At 37.5% G+C, this 18,906-nt stretch overlaps 1 protein-coding gene across 1 annotated transcript in view; it reads left to right on the top strand.

The window, feature by feature from the left end:
• The window catches only part of LAMA1 (laminin subunit alpha 1), a 79,606-nt gene extending 60,700 nt beyond the window's left edge, over positions 1-18,906 (top strand). Inside the window, exons 46-63 of the mRNA XM_042839107.1 lie at positions 34-167; positions 390-540; positions 1,096-1,220; positions 2,188-2,338; positions 3,476-3,620; positions 4,262-4,403; positions 5,462-5,576; positions 5,778-5,948; positions 6,614-6,765; positions 7,271-7,456; positions 7,981-8,134; positions 9,252-9,364; positions 10,354-10,543; positions 12,447-12,605; positions 13,600-13,753; positions 14,334-14,467; positions 15,547-15,769; positions 18,664-18,906. Of these exons, the coding sequence (XP_042695041.1) occupies positions 34-167; positions 390-540; positions 1,096-1,220; positions 2,188-2,338; positions 3,476-3,620; positions 4,262-4,403; positions 5,462-5,576; positions 5,778-5,948; positions 6,614-6,765; positions 7,271-7,456; positions 7,981-8,134; positions 9,252-9,364; positions 10,354-10,543; positions 12,447-12,605; positions 13,600-13,753; positions 14,334-14,467; positions 15,547-15,769; positions 18,664-18,824 (2,760 nt within the window). The 3' untranslated portion in view covers positions 18,825-18,906. The remainder of the gene's footprint in view (positions 1-33; positions 168-389; positions 541-1,095; positions 1,221-2,187; positions 2,339-3,475; positions 3,621-4,261; positions 4,404-5,461; positions 5,577-5,777; positions 5,949-6,613; positions 6,766-7,270; positions 7,457-7,980; positions 8,135-9,251; positions 9,365-10,353; positions 10,544-12,446; positions 12,606-13,599; positions 13,754-14,333; positions 14,468-15,546; positions 15,770-18,663) is intronic.

Genomic DNA, 18,906 nt, shown 5'->3' with positions numbered 1-18,906 from the left:
TGATGTATTAAAATAAGGGCTGCTTTTTTTCAGACAGACTTCCTCGCTGTGGAGATGCGACGTGGTAAGGTAGCTCTTCTTTGGGATTTGGGCTCAGGATCAACAAGAGTAGAATACCCTGATTTTCAAATTGACAACAACAAATGGCACAGAATACATGCAACCAGGTAGTTGAAGTGTAAATTGTATAAATAGTGAAGGTTTAAAGGGGGCTATGAGAAATAAGTTCAGTGGAAACTGAATATTTGTTATCATAGAAACATCATAAACCATGCAAAATATCTGCCGAGTTTTTCAGTGACAAGATGTTTGTTATTCTTAAAAAGTTGATAGAATGCATTGATTAAGCTGGATGATTTCTAAAACCATTTATTATTTGCAATTGATAGGTTTGGAAAAACAGGTACACTCAGCATAGAGGAAATGAACTCCAATCAGAAGTCTTCACCTAAATCTGCAACCTCACCGGGAACAGCTAGCATACTAGATGCTAACAAATCAACACTAATGTTTATTGGAGGACTTGGAGGGCAAATTAAGGTTAAATTCTGCTATTGGCATTCTGTGAAATGTTTTTATCATGTTAGAAATGCACCTTTCGCTTAGCAATAATGGTATAAATTGGCTACGTCATAAAGACTTGCCAGGCAAACAAAACATAAAGCAAAGATGCCATAACAATATTCTTTAGTAATCTGAAGCTAATTTTGCCTAGGAATTTTTACCTAAATTGTTCATCAGGGCAGGCAGTGTGTACATATATGATGCAAAGATATTGCACATGGAATTTTTTTTTTTTGGTTCGTTCTTCAATGGCTTCTTTTAGATTGCCATTTTTAATGCAATAAAGATTGTAAGTAGGTCAAGGCTGTAGTTACTTTACTTGCTGCAGAACAGATCTATTATGATTTAAATGGTAGTTGTTTGCAGTTATGCTAAAATGTTCTTTTACGACTTATATCTAACAAATTTAGAGTTGAATGGAAAAAAACCTAAAATTTAGCTGTTTAATTTTCAGGATACTTAACATTAGTTGTATTCATGAAGTTTTTTGTTTTTTTTGTTTTTTTTTTTTTTTTTTTTTTTTTTTTGCAGAAGTCACCTGCTGTTAAAGTAACACATTTTAAAGGATGCATGGGAGAAGCATCCCTGAATGGAAAATCTATTGGTCTTTGGAACTACGTAGAAAGAGAGGGCAAGTGCAGTGGATGTTTTGGAAGGTATTTTTGTCTTGCTCTTCTCTTTTTAAATAGATTTAGTCTTTTATATGTGTAACATATATTTCTGTTCCAGTAAAAAACAGTGAACTCAAACAAACTGCAGTGTTATATTGATCATTAACTTACAGTTCTGTAAATGTTAATCTGGATGTGTCAGTAGTGTCAAATAATTTAACTGCATGAAATTTTATCATTTATTAATGCCTACTTTTTCAGAAGAGTTCTATGGCTATGGCCTACTCTGTGCAGTAAAAGTTGGGAACTGCCTGTAAATCAAACCGTTCTGGAATATTTGCTTTCCAGTAATGCAGAGCAAGATAAAATTGTGATTTTTTTTCAGTAACAGTGTAAAGCACTCTTATTAAAAGTCCATAGCAAAATTGTAGCCACTGAGCTTGCTACCATTCCTGTAATCATTGTGAAAGGAGACTGCAGTCAGTTCTATTTTTATATTTAAGGAATTGCAAAGAAATATGCTTGGCTGTATTCCCTTTTGTGGAACGTTTCATGTAGAAACAGCAGAGGGTGCTGCTTGATTGTATGTGATATTTCCAAGAAGTACTATAGTGCAGGAAAAGAGGCTAATAGAAATTCATTATAAGTGCAATTACATAAAGCTTTTTTTATAAATGTATGACATGTCTAAATTTAGAGGGTGTCATAATTTCTTTCCCTTAAGAGATTGTTGTTTTTCTTTCATATATCAGAGAAGAACACTTTTTATCTTGTGTGCATCCTTCCCCATGGCTAAATTACTCTTGATATTCTATAATGAAAATGGTCTTTGGCTGGAATCCTTCAGTTATTCATAACACCATGCTTCAAATTGCTTTTCACGTTTCCTAATCACACTGCCTAGGGCCTGCACCAGCTGATCAAACTTTTCTTATTTTATATTAAAATGACTGGAAAAACACAAATCCTCAGCTAACGTTTTAGCTTTTTTTTTTTTTTCCCCATTCCATAGCCCACAGGATGAAGACACTTCATTTCATTTTGATGGCAGAGGATACTCAGTTGTTGAGAAGGCACTTCGGTCAACAGTGACTCAGATAATAATATTCTTCAGCACCTTTTCACCTAATGGCCTACTTCTGTATCTTGCTTCAAATGGCACTGTAAGGAAAAGGATCACTCTTAAGCTGTCGGAAACTGTGTTTAGAACACTTCATAACTCCTTACTTTCTCCTATGTCCACTTTCAATTTACATTTATTAAAACAAGTTATCATCTTTACACTGATTATCACCTGTGATGGACACCATGAGTAAAAGAACAAAAGACAGAGATCCTTAAGGTTACATCTTAGAACAAATATTAACATGTAATGAAATATTTACATGCAATGAAAATAATTGCTCGTTTATTTCAATCCTGAGAGTAAAATTAAGGATAGTTTAACTAAAAACAAGATCAAGAAGCAACAGGGATGGCAAACTAGTTTTTTCTTTTTCCTGCTGGAGAAACCTTGACAGGATGTAAAATCTTCTGGAACTGAACTTGCAGAAGAATATATTATTGAATAGTCTTATTGAAATAAATCCATGAGATGTGAATTCAGCAAACTTAAATGAAAAACTCAGCTTCCAACAGCAGCGTATGCTAGTCCCATCTCCAGACCTTCATTGTCATGTCATGCAGTTTACCACCTACTTTTCCTGGAGGACAAAGCTTTGTTCAGATACAAATTGTTCTGGAGGCACTACATAATTCATTTGATTCATTATGTACTCACTGCCTGAATACATTGCACAATGATACGTGACTTAAATTTTGCAGTGTAGAGAGGGCACTTCTAGAATGAAGCAGACTTTTTTTTTTTTTCCTTCTGTTGATGTGAATAAACATGTAGAATCTATTTGCATCTTGCAGAAATAACATTATATTGTTTGGTTATTATGCTAGCAGTGAAATCAAATTACTCTCAATCAAAAACAAAAAAATCAGTTGTGACGTTTGATGTTTAAACTTTTGTCTGCTGAGCAATCCAGCTTGCTGATTCATTTAAGTAAGATCAACAATAAAACAAAACAAAGGATATAAATCCTTTTATGGTACTTGGAATTTAATTTTCCTAAACACAGCAAAGATGGGCCTAAGAAATAGTCTACAGGAGTTACCAACCCTTTTTCATACACTAGGTCATACCTGCTAAATATGCATATTTCTGGAAGATTTTTGTTTCCTGTAATTGAATCTTTTTTTTTTTTTCTTCTTTTTCTTTTTCCTATTTTTTCTTTCTTTTTTCCTTCCAGAGAGATTTCTTGTCCCTTGAGCTTGTTGATGGCAAAGTGAGACTGGCTGTTGATCTAGGTTCAGGACCTCTTGTTCTGACAACAGAAAATCATTACAACAATGGAACATGGTATAAAATTTCATTCAGTCGGAACAAGAAGCAAGGTAAGTTACAGGCTGAATAAACAGGTCTCTGTCCATCTACAGTCAGAAATATCTAGGTGTTCCAAATGAAGCATCACCACAACCGAATCTGGACGCTTACAGAATTTCTTTAGCTGCAGCTTCTGTATTACTTTATTTGAAGTAAGATAGGAGAAAGACAGCAATGAAAATCTAGTGCTGGATTTGCCATGTCTTATAAAGAACAGGTAGTGCAGCAGATGCCAGAACGCATATATTAATAGCTCTTAAACAATGAGAAATCTTTGTCTAAGTCTGTATATTAGGGAGCATGTGTTTTGCATTTTTTATAGAAAATTGTACAACAATTTTGGGGCTCATGATTGGAAAGTAATGCATTACAAGGGAAGTAATGTATTGTAAGTGATATATGTGAACAGCTATAACATATTCTCAGATATATCTTTTCCTGTAGACCTTTCCAGATTTGGTTTTGGCAGGAGAAATAAATGAGAATAGCAGAACAGCTGGAACTGCAATACATGTACTCACTCAAATAATAAGAAGATTGTCTATACGTGTTTGACTCAATGAGTACATTTTCCTTTATTAGAAACAAGATTGTCAAAATAGAAGAATGCAAGTTAGTATCCTTCTCTAGATCTCAACTTTTTTCTTTGCAGGAATGCTGGCAGTCACGGATGCATATAACCTTAATTACAAAGAAACCAAGCAAGGAGAAGCACCTGGGGTTGCCTCAGACTTGAATCGCTCTGATAAGGACCCAATCTTCATTGGTGGGCTCCCGAGATCAAGGGCTGTGAGGTAAAGTGTGCATTCACTTCTCCTCCTTTGCTATGACACTGTAAGCAGAGAGAAGGACTTTAACAAAATCTGATATTCCACTGATGTTAGTTGGAATCAGTGAAGTTTGAAGCCTTGCTTCAGACTTGGTTACCTGTTCCTCACCTTTAGGCTCTACTACGGGGCTTTTCACAACAGTTTGGAAAGAGAACAGTGTTTTCCCCGTGTCGGTGATTTCCACAGCAGCAGCTGCCACAGCAGCCTGGAACAATGCTTCTCTGACCTTTACCTGTATAAGCCTTGTGCTTTCCAGCTGTCATTTATGGACAAAATTACACTTCAGGTTGAGAGTTCTGCTTCAGAAAGGAATTCTTGTAATTTAGTTTTGAAACTTGTAACAGGTGTGAACTAAATGTAGTGCTGTTTTTTTTTTTAATCTGTTTATGCACATAGTTTATAGCTGGTCTCCAGTTAATACATTCTGTATTGTACATTCCTGCTGAGCTTGTGAAGCTACATTTCTTTCAGTGGCTTCATGTTGAAAGAAAAACATGGCTGAAAGAAAGACTAATTAAATTATCTGCATTTTCTTGACAGTAAAGTAAATTCTAGGACAATATTTATCTCTGTATATTTATTGCTCTCGAATGCAAACTTGAATCTTAGTTGGCACTGCAGCATGTAAGGGATTATGGCAGGGAAAGTTTACATTTTTCTGACTTAAATCTGGACTATTGTTGTCCTCCAGACTTGAGAAGTGAAAAACAATTGCTACATTTACTCTCACACAGAAGCCATCATGTTTTCAGCTGGAAATTCAACTGAGAGTTTTGGAAAATGGCCTGACCCGTCAACGCAGCACTAACACATGTTTCCATTTGGATACAGTGCTATCTGATTCTTTTTCAGATTGGAAATACCATCTGATAAGAAACCCAAAATAGCCCCCTTTTTACTTACACTGTGCTGTGTTCTTTTTCTTATTGAAGAGAGATGAATCTTTTCTTCCAGGACATTCCAAACGCTGTTCCCTGGGGGGGGCGCCCAAAAAGAAAGCCTTGTTTTGTCTTGTCTTTCAGGAAAGGTCTTAATAGTAGGATGTATGTGGGATGCATCAAGAATCTGGAAATATCCCGTTCAACCTTTGACTTGCTTAGAAATTCATACGGAGTGAGAAAAGGCTGTATATTGGAGGTAGGAGACTTGGAAGTTTTATGATCTGATTCTTACCGTTGTTGAACAATGAATAGTAATGTTTATGAAAGAATATAATCAGTTGAAATTGACTTGCCTTGAAAAATTCTAGGCAAAGTTATATGTATTTGAAATTATTTTTTCTTACTGGGTGCAACAGCAAGACAAAGTCAGTAATTATTTCTCTTATTTGTAAAATAGCCTATTCGTAGCGTGAATATCTTGAACAATGGATATATCGAGTTGGAACCTAAGTCCTTAAGTCCAGAATCAGAACTGATGGCAACTTTTGCTACAAAGAACAGCAATGGTATTATCCTTGCTGGACTCAGTAGGGGACTGGAGAAGCGACGGCGCAGACAAGCACATTTGGCAAGTACTGAAAACAAACACTTTTTAGTTTTGTTTTTGACATTTGTACTTCAAAATATCGCATCAAATTTCTGTGACTAATTTACCAAAAAAAAAAAAAAAAAAAAAAAAAAAAGAGCTCTGAACTCAGAGAGGGTAGAAGGACAAAATGTACAGAGATTGTAGCAGGATGGAGCTGAAGGATCTGTTAGCAGAGAACAGTTGCAAAGATCCAGACTAGTTTTTAAACAAACAAAAAAACCTGCACATGAAATAAACACTGAACACTATTTTCCACTTTTGTTAGTCAGAATTACTTTCTGAAGCATTTGCAGTGAACAAAGAACTCACATCTGTTCTAGAGCTCCTAGAATTCAGTGTTAAAGTCTTAGCAGGAATGTTAACCTGCCCTCTTCTATTTCCTTCCTCTAAGCAGGGGTGTGTGTGGGTAAAAACAATCCCCTGGACTTTTGTTGTGAGCAGAGAAATCTTTCATACTTTCTGTTAGAAGGCTTTGCATTCTGTGAGATGCTGATACATGCCTACTAGTCTTTCTGTTTCATTACAGTTTGTTTAAAAGAAAGCTGGAGGTAAATTTTCCATACTATATTCTGTTTGAACAGTGATGAATGAGTGACAGAAAACTGAGTGGTAGTTAAAAAATAACTTTCTGATTAAATCCACAGCCCTTCTTTTCCATTATGCTGATTGATGGTCATCTTGCAGTACATGTTAATGCTGGAGATAGAGCAAGTACTAGAAAAGTAATTCTTAGGTCTGCTAATGGAACATACAGTGATGGACAAGAACACTCTGTCATCCTAATTCGGAATAAGAGGTACATATGACTGCAAACAGTTCTACCTGTTTAATTACTGTATGCCCTTGTCAGATCACTGCAATCTTTGAGAAGCTGCCTTTGAGAGCTCATTAGGTGGAATATAATCACGTTGTGTTTTTCTGCTTTTACTGGAGGTGTTCTGATTTATGTGGTAATTGTATACAGCACACAGCCACTGATTAAATTGTATTTAAAAGCTCTCAAAATCTCCAGGCAGCTTGGCCACTTGAGTGAAGTATGCTTAATAGTATTAGAAAAAAATAGAGCTATCAAAATAATTTGGAAAGATACTCAACAAAATTCTAAGCTGAACTGTGAAGATAACTGTTTAGATAATTTTTATCTAAAGAAGGTCTTCTAGATTTTTCTTCTGGGTGTTGAAGGAAACACTCAAGTTAGGGAATCCTCTTAAAACAGCATATTTCTTAGGATGAAAAGAATGTTTCTGATATGAAAAACCCTGAGGCCCTTGTTGAATGTTTTCTCTACTTTATCTTTTTAGAATCATAACTGTACAGGTGGATGAAAGTAACCCCTCAGAACTGAGGCTTGGTTCATCAGCAGAAATGAGCCCCATGAACATTTCCAACTTCTATGCTGGTGGCATCCCTGCAGGAGAGGGCTTCTTTGGGCTAAAAATGGCTGGCTCCTTTTATGGCTGTATCAGCAATCTTATTTTTAACAAGGAGTAAGTCGGAGTGGTAACTTCCATGTTCTGGAAAACTGAACAGTAATTAGTAATTATATTTTGAAATTGCTCTCCTGACACTGTTAATTTGTCTGTTTTTTTTTTTTTGTTTTTTTTTTTTTATTTTTTTTTAACATAAGGCAAGTGTTATACTAATGACCTGGCATCATAACATGGAGACAATGAATACTGGTTATTAATAGCTACATTTACAAATAACAGTAAACATGTCCTTAATGTGTATATGGATGCTGTGCAAAGTACTGCTCTCTGTTATAGTTTCATCTGTACTTACAGGTCCTTCCAAGAATATTTTCTATTAATATTGTTAGATGGGCAGTTATTTGCCTGTTTTTTTTTTTTTTTTTTTTTTTTTTTTTGTTGGACTTGATGACTTTAGAGGTGTTTTTCCAATCTGAATTATGCTACAGTACTGTGAATCTTTCTGTTGTGAAAGACCTTGTGAAGTACTTTCCATGCTCTTGGAATTTCAGCTCTTAATACGTAGGTTTTTTAAAACACAGACTTTTGGATTTCACCACTTCCATGAAGTATGAACATGTGGATATGGGCAGCTGCTTTTTGTCAGAGAAGCCTAAAGCAGCCATGCAGCTAGAAGACATGGAGATTCAGGCTGAACTACCAGTTCCCATGAGGCCTCCTACAGATACAAAAAAAGTATGCATTTCAACAAAGCTCTGTTGCTTCTTCTAGGAAAGTACTCAGGTGAAAGTTGCATTTTTAGCTTTGTGGAAAATTTTCAAAACAAGGACTGTATGTATTTTTTTCTTCTGTGGTATGTAGTAGGAGTAGTCTAGTAAATGCTGATTTGAATTATTTCCTGTGGGGAAAAAAAATATGAGATAAACCAGTCAGTTGGCCTTCTGAAAGGGAAATTTAGCTAGGTTTATCATGGTTCAGGCAGTAACACTGAAAAGAGAAGTGGAGTGATAATCTTTCAGCAGAAGGACTTGACATTAACTATTATCTTCAGTAAGTTCTTGCCAAAGTATAATTCCATGCTGAGATTTGCACTGGCTGAGCAATTTAGCATTTCCATTTTCCTGGTCATACAGATACAGTCTCTGATCTGTATCAAAGGGGAGGCACAAGCCATTATAGTGAGACACAGCACCTGAATGCAGCTTGTATGGCACCTGTTTCCTCTCACACAGTCCCAGTTCCCAAGGCAGCATCACATTTTCCTCCTGCAGCTGCACATCTTCATGATGAAGTGTTTCCAGAGCATCTTGAAATCATTTTTATGTAGCAAAAGAAAGCAGGACTTTATACATTTCATACAACTGTGGCTATAAAAAGAAATAAGCTGTCCTTAGAGCTAAAGTATGGCTTTGGCTCATACTCTGTTACTCAGCTCTTCATTTCCTAAATCGTAACAAAAATGTACATCTCCACTAAATGGGAAAATATTTCTGCTAAGTCCATAAGATTTTAACTGGGATCTTACTGTCTTCTAACATTTGTTAGCAAAAGGGCTATCAATTAGGAGAAATGGTTAACGAATATATCTCGAACTATAAACATTTCTTAGAAGAAAAGATTGGTACTGTCCAGGAGACATAGCTTAATGCTTAATCATTACAACTAGTCCTCTCTGAGCAAAATGGTGGCTTGAAAGGGTTAGGAGTTTAGCAAATTGATATTACCACATATTTTGTGGTTATAGTGGGGCTCAGTTTTTCTTCTTACAAAGATCAGAATAAACATTTTGCCATTCAGCACTGCTGGCAAGCAGCTGATACTGTACTTCTTAATAAAGTTCCTTCATTAACAGGTAGCTTGTGCAAAAGATGAGCTGCCTGGTCATGTTCAAGGTGCCCATCAGTTTGGACTTGCCAAAGGTAGCCACTTGATGCTGCTCTTCAATCAGACTACTGTCAGAAAAAAGTGAGTATACTTTAATTGGACATGCATATAGTGTGTTATTCTCTAATGAACTACAAGAAGTGTGAGGGTGGCTTTCACGCAGAATCATTATGAGCTTTGAAAACAGCTTTTACCTCAATTTCTGTTATTTCCTCATGGAAGAAAGTATCACATCCACTGCATCAAAACGAAATGTCTCCCGCAGGTTTGTGGTCATGAGTTTATCAGAATTTTACATTCCCCCCCCCTGAGTCCGTACTGGTCTCTGCTTCTTTGGGTGAGACAGATAACATCTTACCTTCCACATCTGCTTCATTCCCAAGGTCACCACAGGAGCCAAGACTACTGGGAAGAATCGCTCTGTAGAGACTAATCTGTGACATGGTCTTTGCCAGTCTCATTTTTTTGAGGCCATCAAAGCAAAGTCTGCAAGCCTAAGTTCTTTCAGCTTACTGAGCCTTTGCAAGCATAGGGAAAAGAACCCTTTCCTTTCCTTAGCCCTTACGTTTTAACTACTGAATATAAGTACATTGCAGAAGTTTGATGCTATGCAGTCCTAAACTAGCATTTCTATAATATATAAATAGCTTTTACATGAATAACTTTTGGGGTTCCAGAGTGCAGAAACTACTCCTCTGTCTGAAGGCTGTCGTCTGTTCTCAGTCTGCCTATTTATATTCCATCAAGCCTGGCTAAAATAATGGGATTTGTTCCTTCCTTGGGGCAGTAGGCAAGCCTGCAGTCATAAACAGCTGAGCCTGTCCCTCTTAAAACCTGGCTCACTATATACTTTTCAAATTTCTAACAGGTACAACACTGACTTGTATTATGAAATATAGTATAGGTCATGCCTTCACAGAACATGATGCAAATTCTACTTTTCTGCCCTTTGTAATAAAAAAATGCTTTCATAATGCTAAATTGGTTGAGGCTGTTCTCTACCTCCTGAGCATCTTTTTGTGAGTGCAGAATAAAATATGTATTATTAACACTGAGTTTTTATTGTCTAGGCTTTCTGTCCAGCTGAATCTCAGAACCTTTGCCTCCAGTGGCCTGATTTACTACATGGCTCACCAGAACCAAATTGATTATGCAGCCTTACAGCTTCTTGGGGGACAGCTCTATTTTTCATTTGATTTAGGCAAAGGAAGAGCGGTAGCTTCTCACCCTGCTATTGTCAATGATGGAAAATGGCATACGGTAGGTAGTCACCAATTTTGTACTCTTATGTTACTGGGATGTCTTTTCACTGCCTTTCTTGTATAATTTCAGTGTTGCAAGGGCAAACAGGTTTTAACTCAGTCATGAAACCATTCAGATCAATGCATAATTAATTCCTTTAAAAATTATCATTAGTGATGCATTGATTCCACCCTCCAAGATTCTGAGATTATTTAGGAGTAAAATAGTTCACCCACTGTGATAATAATGCATAATAGTCATCTTCACTGGAGAAGAAATTGAGAGGTCTAAAAATTCTGATCTTTTCCACATACAGCTTTCCATGCACTATGCTACCAAAGACTTGCAACTGAGTGTGGCTGTAGAGTTTCTCCTTTCTCCCACTTACCACTTAATGCTTGAGTGCTAACAGTGCTAATGCTAGCAGGGTATTGCCCTGGATTGCGCAAAAAGAGAAAGGTAAATATTTTGAATCAGTGGAGGCTGGAGGGGGAGAGTGTTTGGCATAAGGCAAGTTCTGGGAGGAATTACGGCTGTAGATTTCAAATAGCATGTAGCATGCAGGGCCTTCTGTACAGAGGCTCTGTGTGAGACTCCATCAGTCCGGTTCCTCTGAGCAACTCAGTGACTGTTGGCTCTGGCTTTCTTTGCAAAAAACATCTGTGATGTCTGCTTAAGTTTTAAAAGCAGCTCACCACATTAGTTATCTTTTGGGCAGGTGAGGCTGACAGCATTCATCCTGCTAAGCTTCCCTTCACTTGTTCGTATGTGAAGCCTTACCTCCAGGAAGCGGCTTCTGTGGGAGAAGGTGATTGATGACTAAGAGCTGCCACTTTTCCTCGGCACCTGGGGAATCAGCAGAGTTATTTTTGGTTTTCATATATAACAAGTGGAATAATAAACAACAGGAGCTACCAGAGAAAGCAAACGTGAATCTCTGTTAGAGAGTGATAACAACGATAAACTCTGCTGCCTACTCTGAAGGGAAGAACACTTCAGGATTTAAAGCTGTGTGTTTAAAATTAAGTATAGCTACATAAAAACTCATACACTATCAACTTTATAAGAGATGAAAACATTCTGTATGAAAGCTGATCTTTCTTTACGACAAATGGCAAAAAAAAAAAAAAAAAAAGAGAATTTTAAACCTTTTGTCTGAAATCAAGGCTGAGTCACACCTCTTCACAGCTGAGGATGATTACTGTACCATCAGTTGAAACTAGCATGCTTTCCTGCCAAAAGAAACACCTTTCTTTCCTCTTATGCTCGTATTGCTCTGCTGTACTTCTTTATCCCCTTACCAATCCAAATGTTTATGAAATCTCGTGTGGAACCTGATTAGGATTCTGAGTGTGGCTGCAAGTAACTGAAGAAGAATAAATAGTTAGCTGACTTGAGATCAGTTATTATCTCAGCTGCAAGTGAATAATCATTTTCATGCAGAGAAGGCTCAGGATTACGAATGAACAAGGTAGAACTGGAAAGATTTTGGTCATAGCAAACTCAGCACTACCCATCATGAAACTGTACTGTAGAAGCGTGTACTCCAGAGAGCTGAGATGGCTCTGCTGGTGGGCAGCAAGTGTTGCAGACAAGCATGGATCTCTACTTTTCCAACTCAGTAACTCACTCACATCCTAAAGCAGTAAGCTAGTGATTTAAATTAGTAGTTGTTAAAACATCAAAAAAAACTGGGACAGGGCAAAACATAATCATTATATGCCCCTGGGGAAGCAGGAAAGCAGTTTAGGCTGCTCCCTTGCATTCTGAAATGGCCTCAGCCTCTGTGAGTTTTGTGGGATCAACTTAGTATTATAGTGCATGCAAGCAATCTAACCTTTAATAATCGTATTTCTTCCTTCACTAATGATGACTAGGTAACCGACTCTGCTTATGTTTGCACCCTCTCATTTTTTTCCAGATAAGGACAGAATATGTTAAAAGAAAAGGTATCATCATTGTGGATGGACAGGAATTGGTATCAGTCAGTGCCCTGGGAGATGGCAGCACTTTGGATGTGGAGGGCAAGCTGTATGTGGGAGGACTCCCCTTAGACTATGTGGCGAAGAATCTTGGAAATGTAAGGTTTGGGGAGGGGTGAGGAGGGGGTTACTGTCTGACAGTATGAAATATTAGAATGGGTATATTGCATCAAACACATCTGGTTCAGCATCCTGTCTCTGACAGGGGCAAAAAAGCAACAAAGAAAGAAACAACAAAGAGCATAATGACACTTCACTAAATAAATCTTTCTGGCTTTCTATGGTATAGTGATTTTAGCTAGAGCTGGAACTTCGTGTTTTATTAATAGCCCTTAATGGCTTTTCTTTTTTTCTATCAACCTCTTTGTTGAAAACAGATAAACAGTATAAATTCTCATGCTCAGTAGAAGAGAAAAATATGACTTAAAACCTCAGAAATTTTATAACCTAAATCCTGTTGGATTCACATAGGAATTCAATGCCTTAAATATCTCCAAAAGGCTGCCTTTAGCTGTTTGAGATTAAAGCATATTTTTAAGCATGCTTTTAGAAGGCATTTTTCGTCACCTTCCTCCTTGTGCTATCCATTATCCTAGGGAGGATTCTGGTGTTGATAGCTGTGTGTTTCTCAATTCTGATCATGCTTTCTTCACCCTTGCTTTTTAATTGCATAGTAGGGATAATTTTGAATATGCAATTACTAAAAATGATAGTGAGAAATTCTAATTAATCTTATTGCTGGATGGAACTCTGTTGATCCACACTTGGAAAGAGCCTTAGAAAGTCATGATTTACATATGAATTTGCTAAAATGTATTTGAAGTGTCTAACTGTTGGGTATATCCCTTCTCAAATTCAAGAAAATGCAATTCTTTCTGTACATTATGGAGAGCATATACTATGTTCCTTCGCAAGATACTGTGTGCATTTTCAACCTTATAAAAGTAAATGTAATAAATAAAAATGTAATTATGTAAATAGTTTAGATCCGTCCGTGTTTTGTTGTTAATTTACAGTAAGCTCAGGTGAATCAGTAAAGACCATAGCAGCAGTTTTTATTCTGCATTAATTCCTGCATTTTGGTATGGCTAGGTGACTCACAGCATTCCTGCCTGCATTGGCAGTATGACGATTAACAGCAAGCAACTGGATAAGGAGAGCCCTGTCTCCATCTTTGCTGTGAATAAATGCTATGCAACAGTGCAGGATGGCACATTCTTTGATGGAAGTGGTTTTGCTGCTCTTGGTAAGTGTCATTAGATGGAAGCAGTATCTTAGTGAATTAGTGTCAGTGAAAACGTTTAGTCCTTGTTGGAGGTATACATAGTTAACATGCCCTGTATATGTATTTCGGAGTCCTTTCAATCCATGTGCCCCAAAGTGGCCATTTTTGCATATGTTCAAAGAGCTGATGACTCTGGGGAAAGAAAGAGACCTCTTTCTTTTGCAGCTGATGCTCATGTCGTGTTCATAGAATTAGGCTGAGTTCTGTTAAAGTGTATGGAGACAAAAGATGCAGTAATTGTAAAGTAACATGAAGGGCTACATTCATTTAAACTCTTGACTCTTTCTCCAGCAAATGAGATAAAATGCTTTAAATCTAAATGAAAGTAATGAAACATATTTGGGAATGTTAATTTTCCAGTGTAAAATGCGAATTTTGATTTTGGATAATTTACTTTGGAAAAACTTTAAAGAGTTTCTGCAAAACCCTTTTCCAGCAAAGTAATTAGTGTGCCTTTTAGATCTTTTAATGACCACATATGAATGCTTCTTTGAATTGTGAGTTAGAGTTTCTTCATTAGGAGCTTATAACTTCTTTTCAGTCAGAGAAGGTTACAAAGTCCGGACTGATGTGAACATCACGCTTGAGTTTCGTACTACAGCCATGCATGGGGTTCTCCTTGGAATCAGCAGCGCTAAAGTTGATGCCATTGGATTGGAGATTGTAAATGGCAAGGTAGGCTGCCCTGTGATGGCATACTCATTTCACAAGTCTTGTTGAAAGTGGAAGGATTGAATGGTTGGGTACCACTAAAGAGTCATCACTGAAATGGAGGTGATGGAGGCAAAATGTAACCAAATCCCTGTAGAACTAGTATGGGACAGACTGTAAGTATCAAAGCTTGTCATCATAGTATGATAAAATGCGGGTTTAGCAGAACTCACTGGAAATTTCTGCCTTTGTAATTGTTGTAATTCATGTTAGTGTGAAGCTACTGTGACCTCCTATACAAGGTATCTTGTATGTTAGACTGAATATATTCCTTTCTTGATGTGTAATGCTTTTTCTGCCATAGAGCTGAACTTGCCCTTGTTAAGCATATTCTCCCATGTACAAAACACCCTGCTTTGTAGTCTCTTCTCCAATATTCATGAGCAGTATCCTGGACAATTAACTCTCTCTCTGTAAATCCATTCATTATGCTCCATAAGCATTTCAACAATCAATACATAGTGCACCACTCATTTCCTGCAGAAAAAAAATATATTTGATTGCTCTTAAGTATTTGCTTTCCTCAGAAAAAGCTCATTTTTTATTCAACACTTCCTAGTTAGAGATGGTGTTAAATATGACTATCTCTAAAGAAGATTTTCTGTTCATATTTACATATTAATCCTTATCACAGAATTGTAGAAATGGCTACTGCTTTGATAAATAAAGGGATGAAATAAACACACATACTGGTAGTAGTAATTGCTTATGGTTCATTCCCTTCAGATAGATACAGCAGATCTTCTTTCAAAACTATGTCTCTGTTTCTATGAGAAAATTACATTATTGTTTTTGTTGGAAACATTGAAATCCTACGTGCACAAATCTAGCCACAGATCATTGCATGGATGGATCTAAGTCTTTTAGATTCCAAATATAATTCAATTAAGGACACACACTCTATCAAAGTAAACATTAGCTATGCGTAATTAGCAAACATTTATAAAATGGAAATACCTGCACCATGATTGTGCTTTTATCTAGATAAATTAGTTCATCTATTCTTACTTCATATCTTTATTGTCGTCTGGCTGTTTATGCAGGTTTTATTCCACGTCAACAATGGAGCTGGCAGAATAACAGCTATGTATGAACCAGGAGCTGCAAACAGTTTATGTGATGGAAAATGGCACAAGCTTCAAGCAAACACAAGCAAATATCGTATCTCACTGATAATTGATGGGAATTTGGTTCAAACTGATAATCCCCACATTCAGTCAACATCTGCAGATACAAACAATCCCATTTATGTTGGAGGTTATCCTGGTAGGTACAATAATATTTCTTTTTCCTTTTCTCCTTTCTGTGTACTTTCTTTCTTTCCTAAGAATCATCCCTCTCTCCTCCATATCATGAGTTCATGACTGAGTGATAGATCTTAGTTGCCATTTTCCATGTTGTTACTGAGACCACAACACATTAATGGTTGCATTCTATCATGATGTAGGAGTTCATTCAGCTGTTGAGTGGGTTGCAGAGATGAACTGAAGGCTTTTACTTTCCTACACTAACCTCCTCCTTAATTTCTGAGAAGGATTGCTTCTGTGCTTCCGTATGATTTGTCTTTCATAGTATCCCTGAGGGTTCACAACATCCCTACCTGTATATGTTCAGGTGCAATTCATTTTTCCCTTTGCATTCATAGAATCATAGAATGGCTTATGTTGGAAGGGACCTCAGAGATCATCTAGTTCCAGCCTCCCTGCTACCCTCTAGATCAGGCTGCCCAGGGCTCCATCCAACCTGGCCTTAAATGCCTGTAGGGATGGGGCATCCACAATTTCTCCTTGCAACCTGATCCAGTGCCTCACCACTCTCTGAATAAAAAATTTCTTCTTAACCTCTAAGCAGAACGTTTAAAGATGTTTCCTCCTTGTTCTACCAGTATCAGACTGTAAAAGGTTGATCTCCCTCCTTCTTGTAAGCCTCCTCAGGTACTGGAAGATCACAATGAAGTCTCCCCAAAGCCTTCTCTTCTCCAAGCTAAACAAGCCCAACTCCCTCAACCTTTCTTCACAGTAGAGATACACCAGCCCTCTGATCATCTTTGTAGCTTTCCTCTGGACCCACTCCAACAGCTCCACATCCTTTCTGTGGTCCCCAGCTTAGACACAGTACTCCGGATGAAGCCTCACAAGGGCAGAGCAGAGAGGGTCAATCCCCTCCCTCTCCCTGCTGGCCACCACTCTTTTGATGCAGCTCAGGATGCAGTTGGCCTTGCAGCTTTTTGTTGGCTCATACCCAGCTTTTTGTGTATCAGGATTCCCGAAGTCCTTTTCTCAGTGAGTTCTTCTCCCAGTGTGTATTCATACCTCATATTTGGACTTGCTAAACCTCATTAGGTTCTCACGTGCATGTCTAGGTCCAACTGGATGGTGTCTCTCCATTCTATTTTGTCAACTGCACCACTTAGCATGATGTCATCAGCAAACTTGCTAAAAGTATGCTCAATCCCACTGTCTATGTCATGAATAAAGATGCTGAAGAGCACTGGTCCCATGATGGGCCCCAGGGGCAGACCTGCACCTGAACATAAAGCTCTTGACAACAAACCTCTGGCTATGATCATACAACCAGTTATTTATCCATCTAGTAGCACAGCCTTCAAATCTACATCTCTCCAATTTAGAAATAAGAATGTGGTGCCGGCCCATGTCAAAGATCTTGCACATATTCAGGCAGGTAACCAGTTGCCCTTCCTAGGTCTACAGATGTCATCACTCCACTGTAGAAGGTCTCCAGACTGGTCAGACATGATCTGCCCTTGATGAAGCCATGCTGACTGATTTGGATCACCTCCTCATCTTGTGTATTCCTCAACATCTTTTCCAAGAGGACCTGTTCCATGAAGTTCCTAGGCATGGAATAGGCTCATTGGCCTGTAGTTCTCTGTGTCTTTGTTTCTCCCTTTCTTGAATATGGAAGTGATGTTTTCCATTCATCTTAGAAAATTTTCAACAATAATACTTTTCCCTAAGTACAATTTTCTGCTTTATTTTTGCTAATTTTTCATGTCAGGGCTATGCTGGCAGAGGTCACATCGCAGCAGAGGCACATACATCTCCCTTGCATGTTTTCTTCTATTTAATTATTTAACTGTCATACAATGATGATAATAGAAGAAAATAGTGACACAGAAATTATATAACTGGAATACTTTTAAATTTTGTAATTCATTTGCCAATAATTTGAGCTAAAACAATTTATTTATTAGGGTAGCTGAATTTGGATCATCATGAGCTTAATCTTTCTGTACTCACACAGAAATATGTTTATTTATAGCCTTTTGAGAATTGCATCACTGAGTAGGCTTTGTATGGTTTTGAATATCCTGTACCTTTAAACATATCATCACATGCCCACGTAAATTTGTCTTTGAAACAGCTGTTACCATTTTTTTTCGATTTGGATATTTCCACTTATGTGAAAAGAAAGAGATGAAGTCTGAAGGGTGAACTCACTTTTAAATGTTTTAAAAGCTTCAGGGACAATAGCTTAAAATGGTACAGAGCCTTCTGTTGGACAAGGTTTATGAAAAATGAATTAATGCTAATTAAGTGGAACTTGATTAGTGTGGGTCTTGCTTGAATACCAAAGTAGTCTTATCAGCATTTTGTGAACCTTTTTGTAAAATAGGGTAACATGATGATAATTATTCTTTCGGTACTTCATCCCAAAAGAATAAAGTTCACTGAGAAGAGAGAAATTCTTTAGTTATGTGCTGCAGGAGTGTAGAGTGAAATGTTTCACAGGTTGTATAATAAAGAGTTGGACTCTATACTGATCTCATGTTTGATTTGCCAGGAGAGTCATGGCTATGTATAACTCAGCTATTGCTGATGGCTTCAATTTTTACTTGAAAAGCATCAATGTAAAATGGCTTTCCCCTCTCTTTTCCCTGCTCATTTTCCATTCTCCCTTGAGGCAAAATAGTCCTGCAAAATCTGCGTAAGTTATGCCAGTGTATGGCTCATGCTTGAACCAGTACCCATCCATGGCAGGATACCCTAGATCATTCAAATGTGATTAGAACTTGGAGCTCAGCTGTTATTATTTTTCTATCTCATTTGAGAGGGGAAGCAATTAGATAATAACCTGGATCTTTGTGTTGTTTCAGTTCTCTGGAAGTAGATTCTACATAGTTCATGTTTGTTTTTCAGGTGATGTGAAACAGAACTGTCTCACAAGCAATACCTCATTCCATGGCTGTCTGAGGAACCTCATGCTAACCAAGGGCCAACAGGCTGACTTGTTTGACTTCAGCAGAGCTTTTGACCTGCGTGGAGTCTTTCCTCATTCCTGCCCCGGGGCTCAGAAATGAACTGAACAAGGCCTGTCAGGGTTAGATAGGGTTTTTTTGTTTATCAATTGTTTATCATTCTCATTTCATAATGGAAAGAATT

This window comes from Centrocercus urophasianus, unplaced genomic scaffold (assembly GCF_019232065.1).
Source record: "Centrocercus urophasianus isolate 14NV4802_14NV808 unplaced genomic scaffold, USGS_Curo_1.0 seq_11, whole genome shotgun sequence".
NCBI classification, from domain to species: domain Eukaryota; kingdom Metazoa; phylum Chordata; class Aves; order Galliformes; family Phasianidae; genus Centrocercus; species Centrocercus urophasianus.
This window is presented reverse-complemented; position numbering and strand designations above follow the sequence as displayed.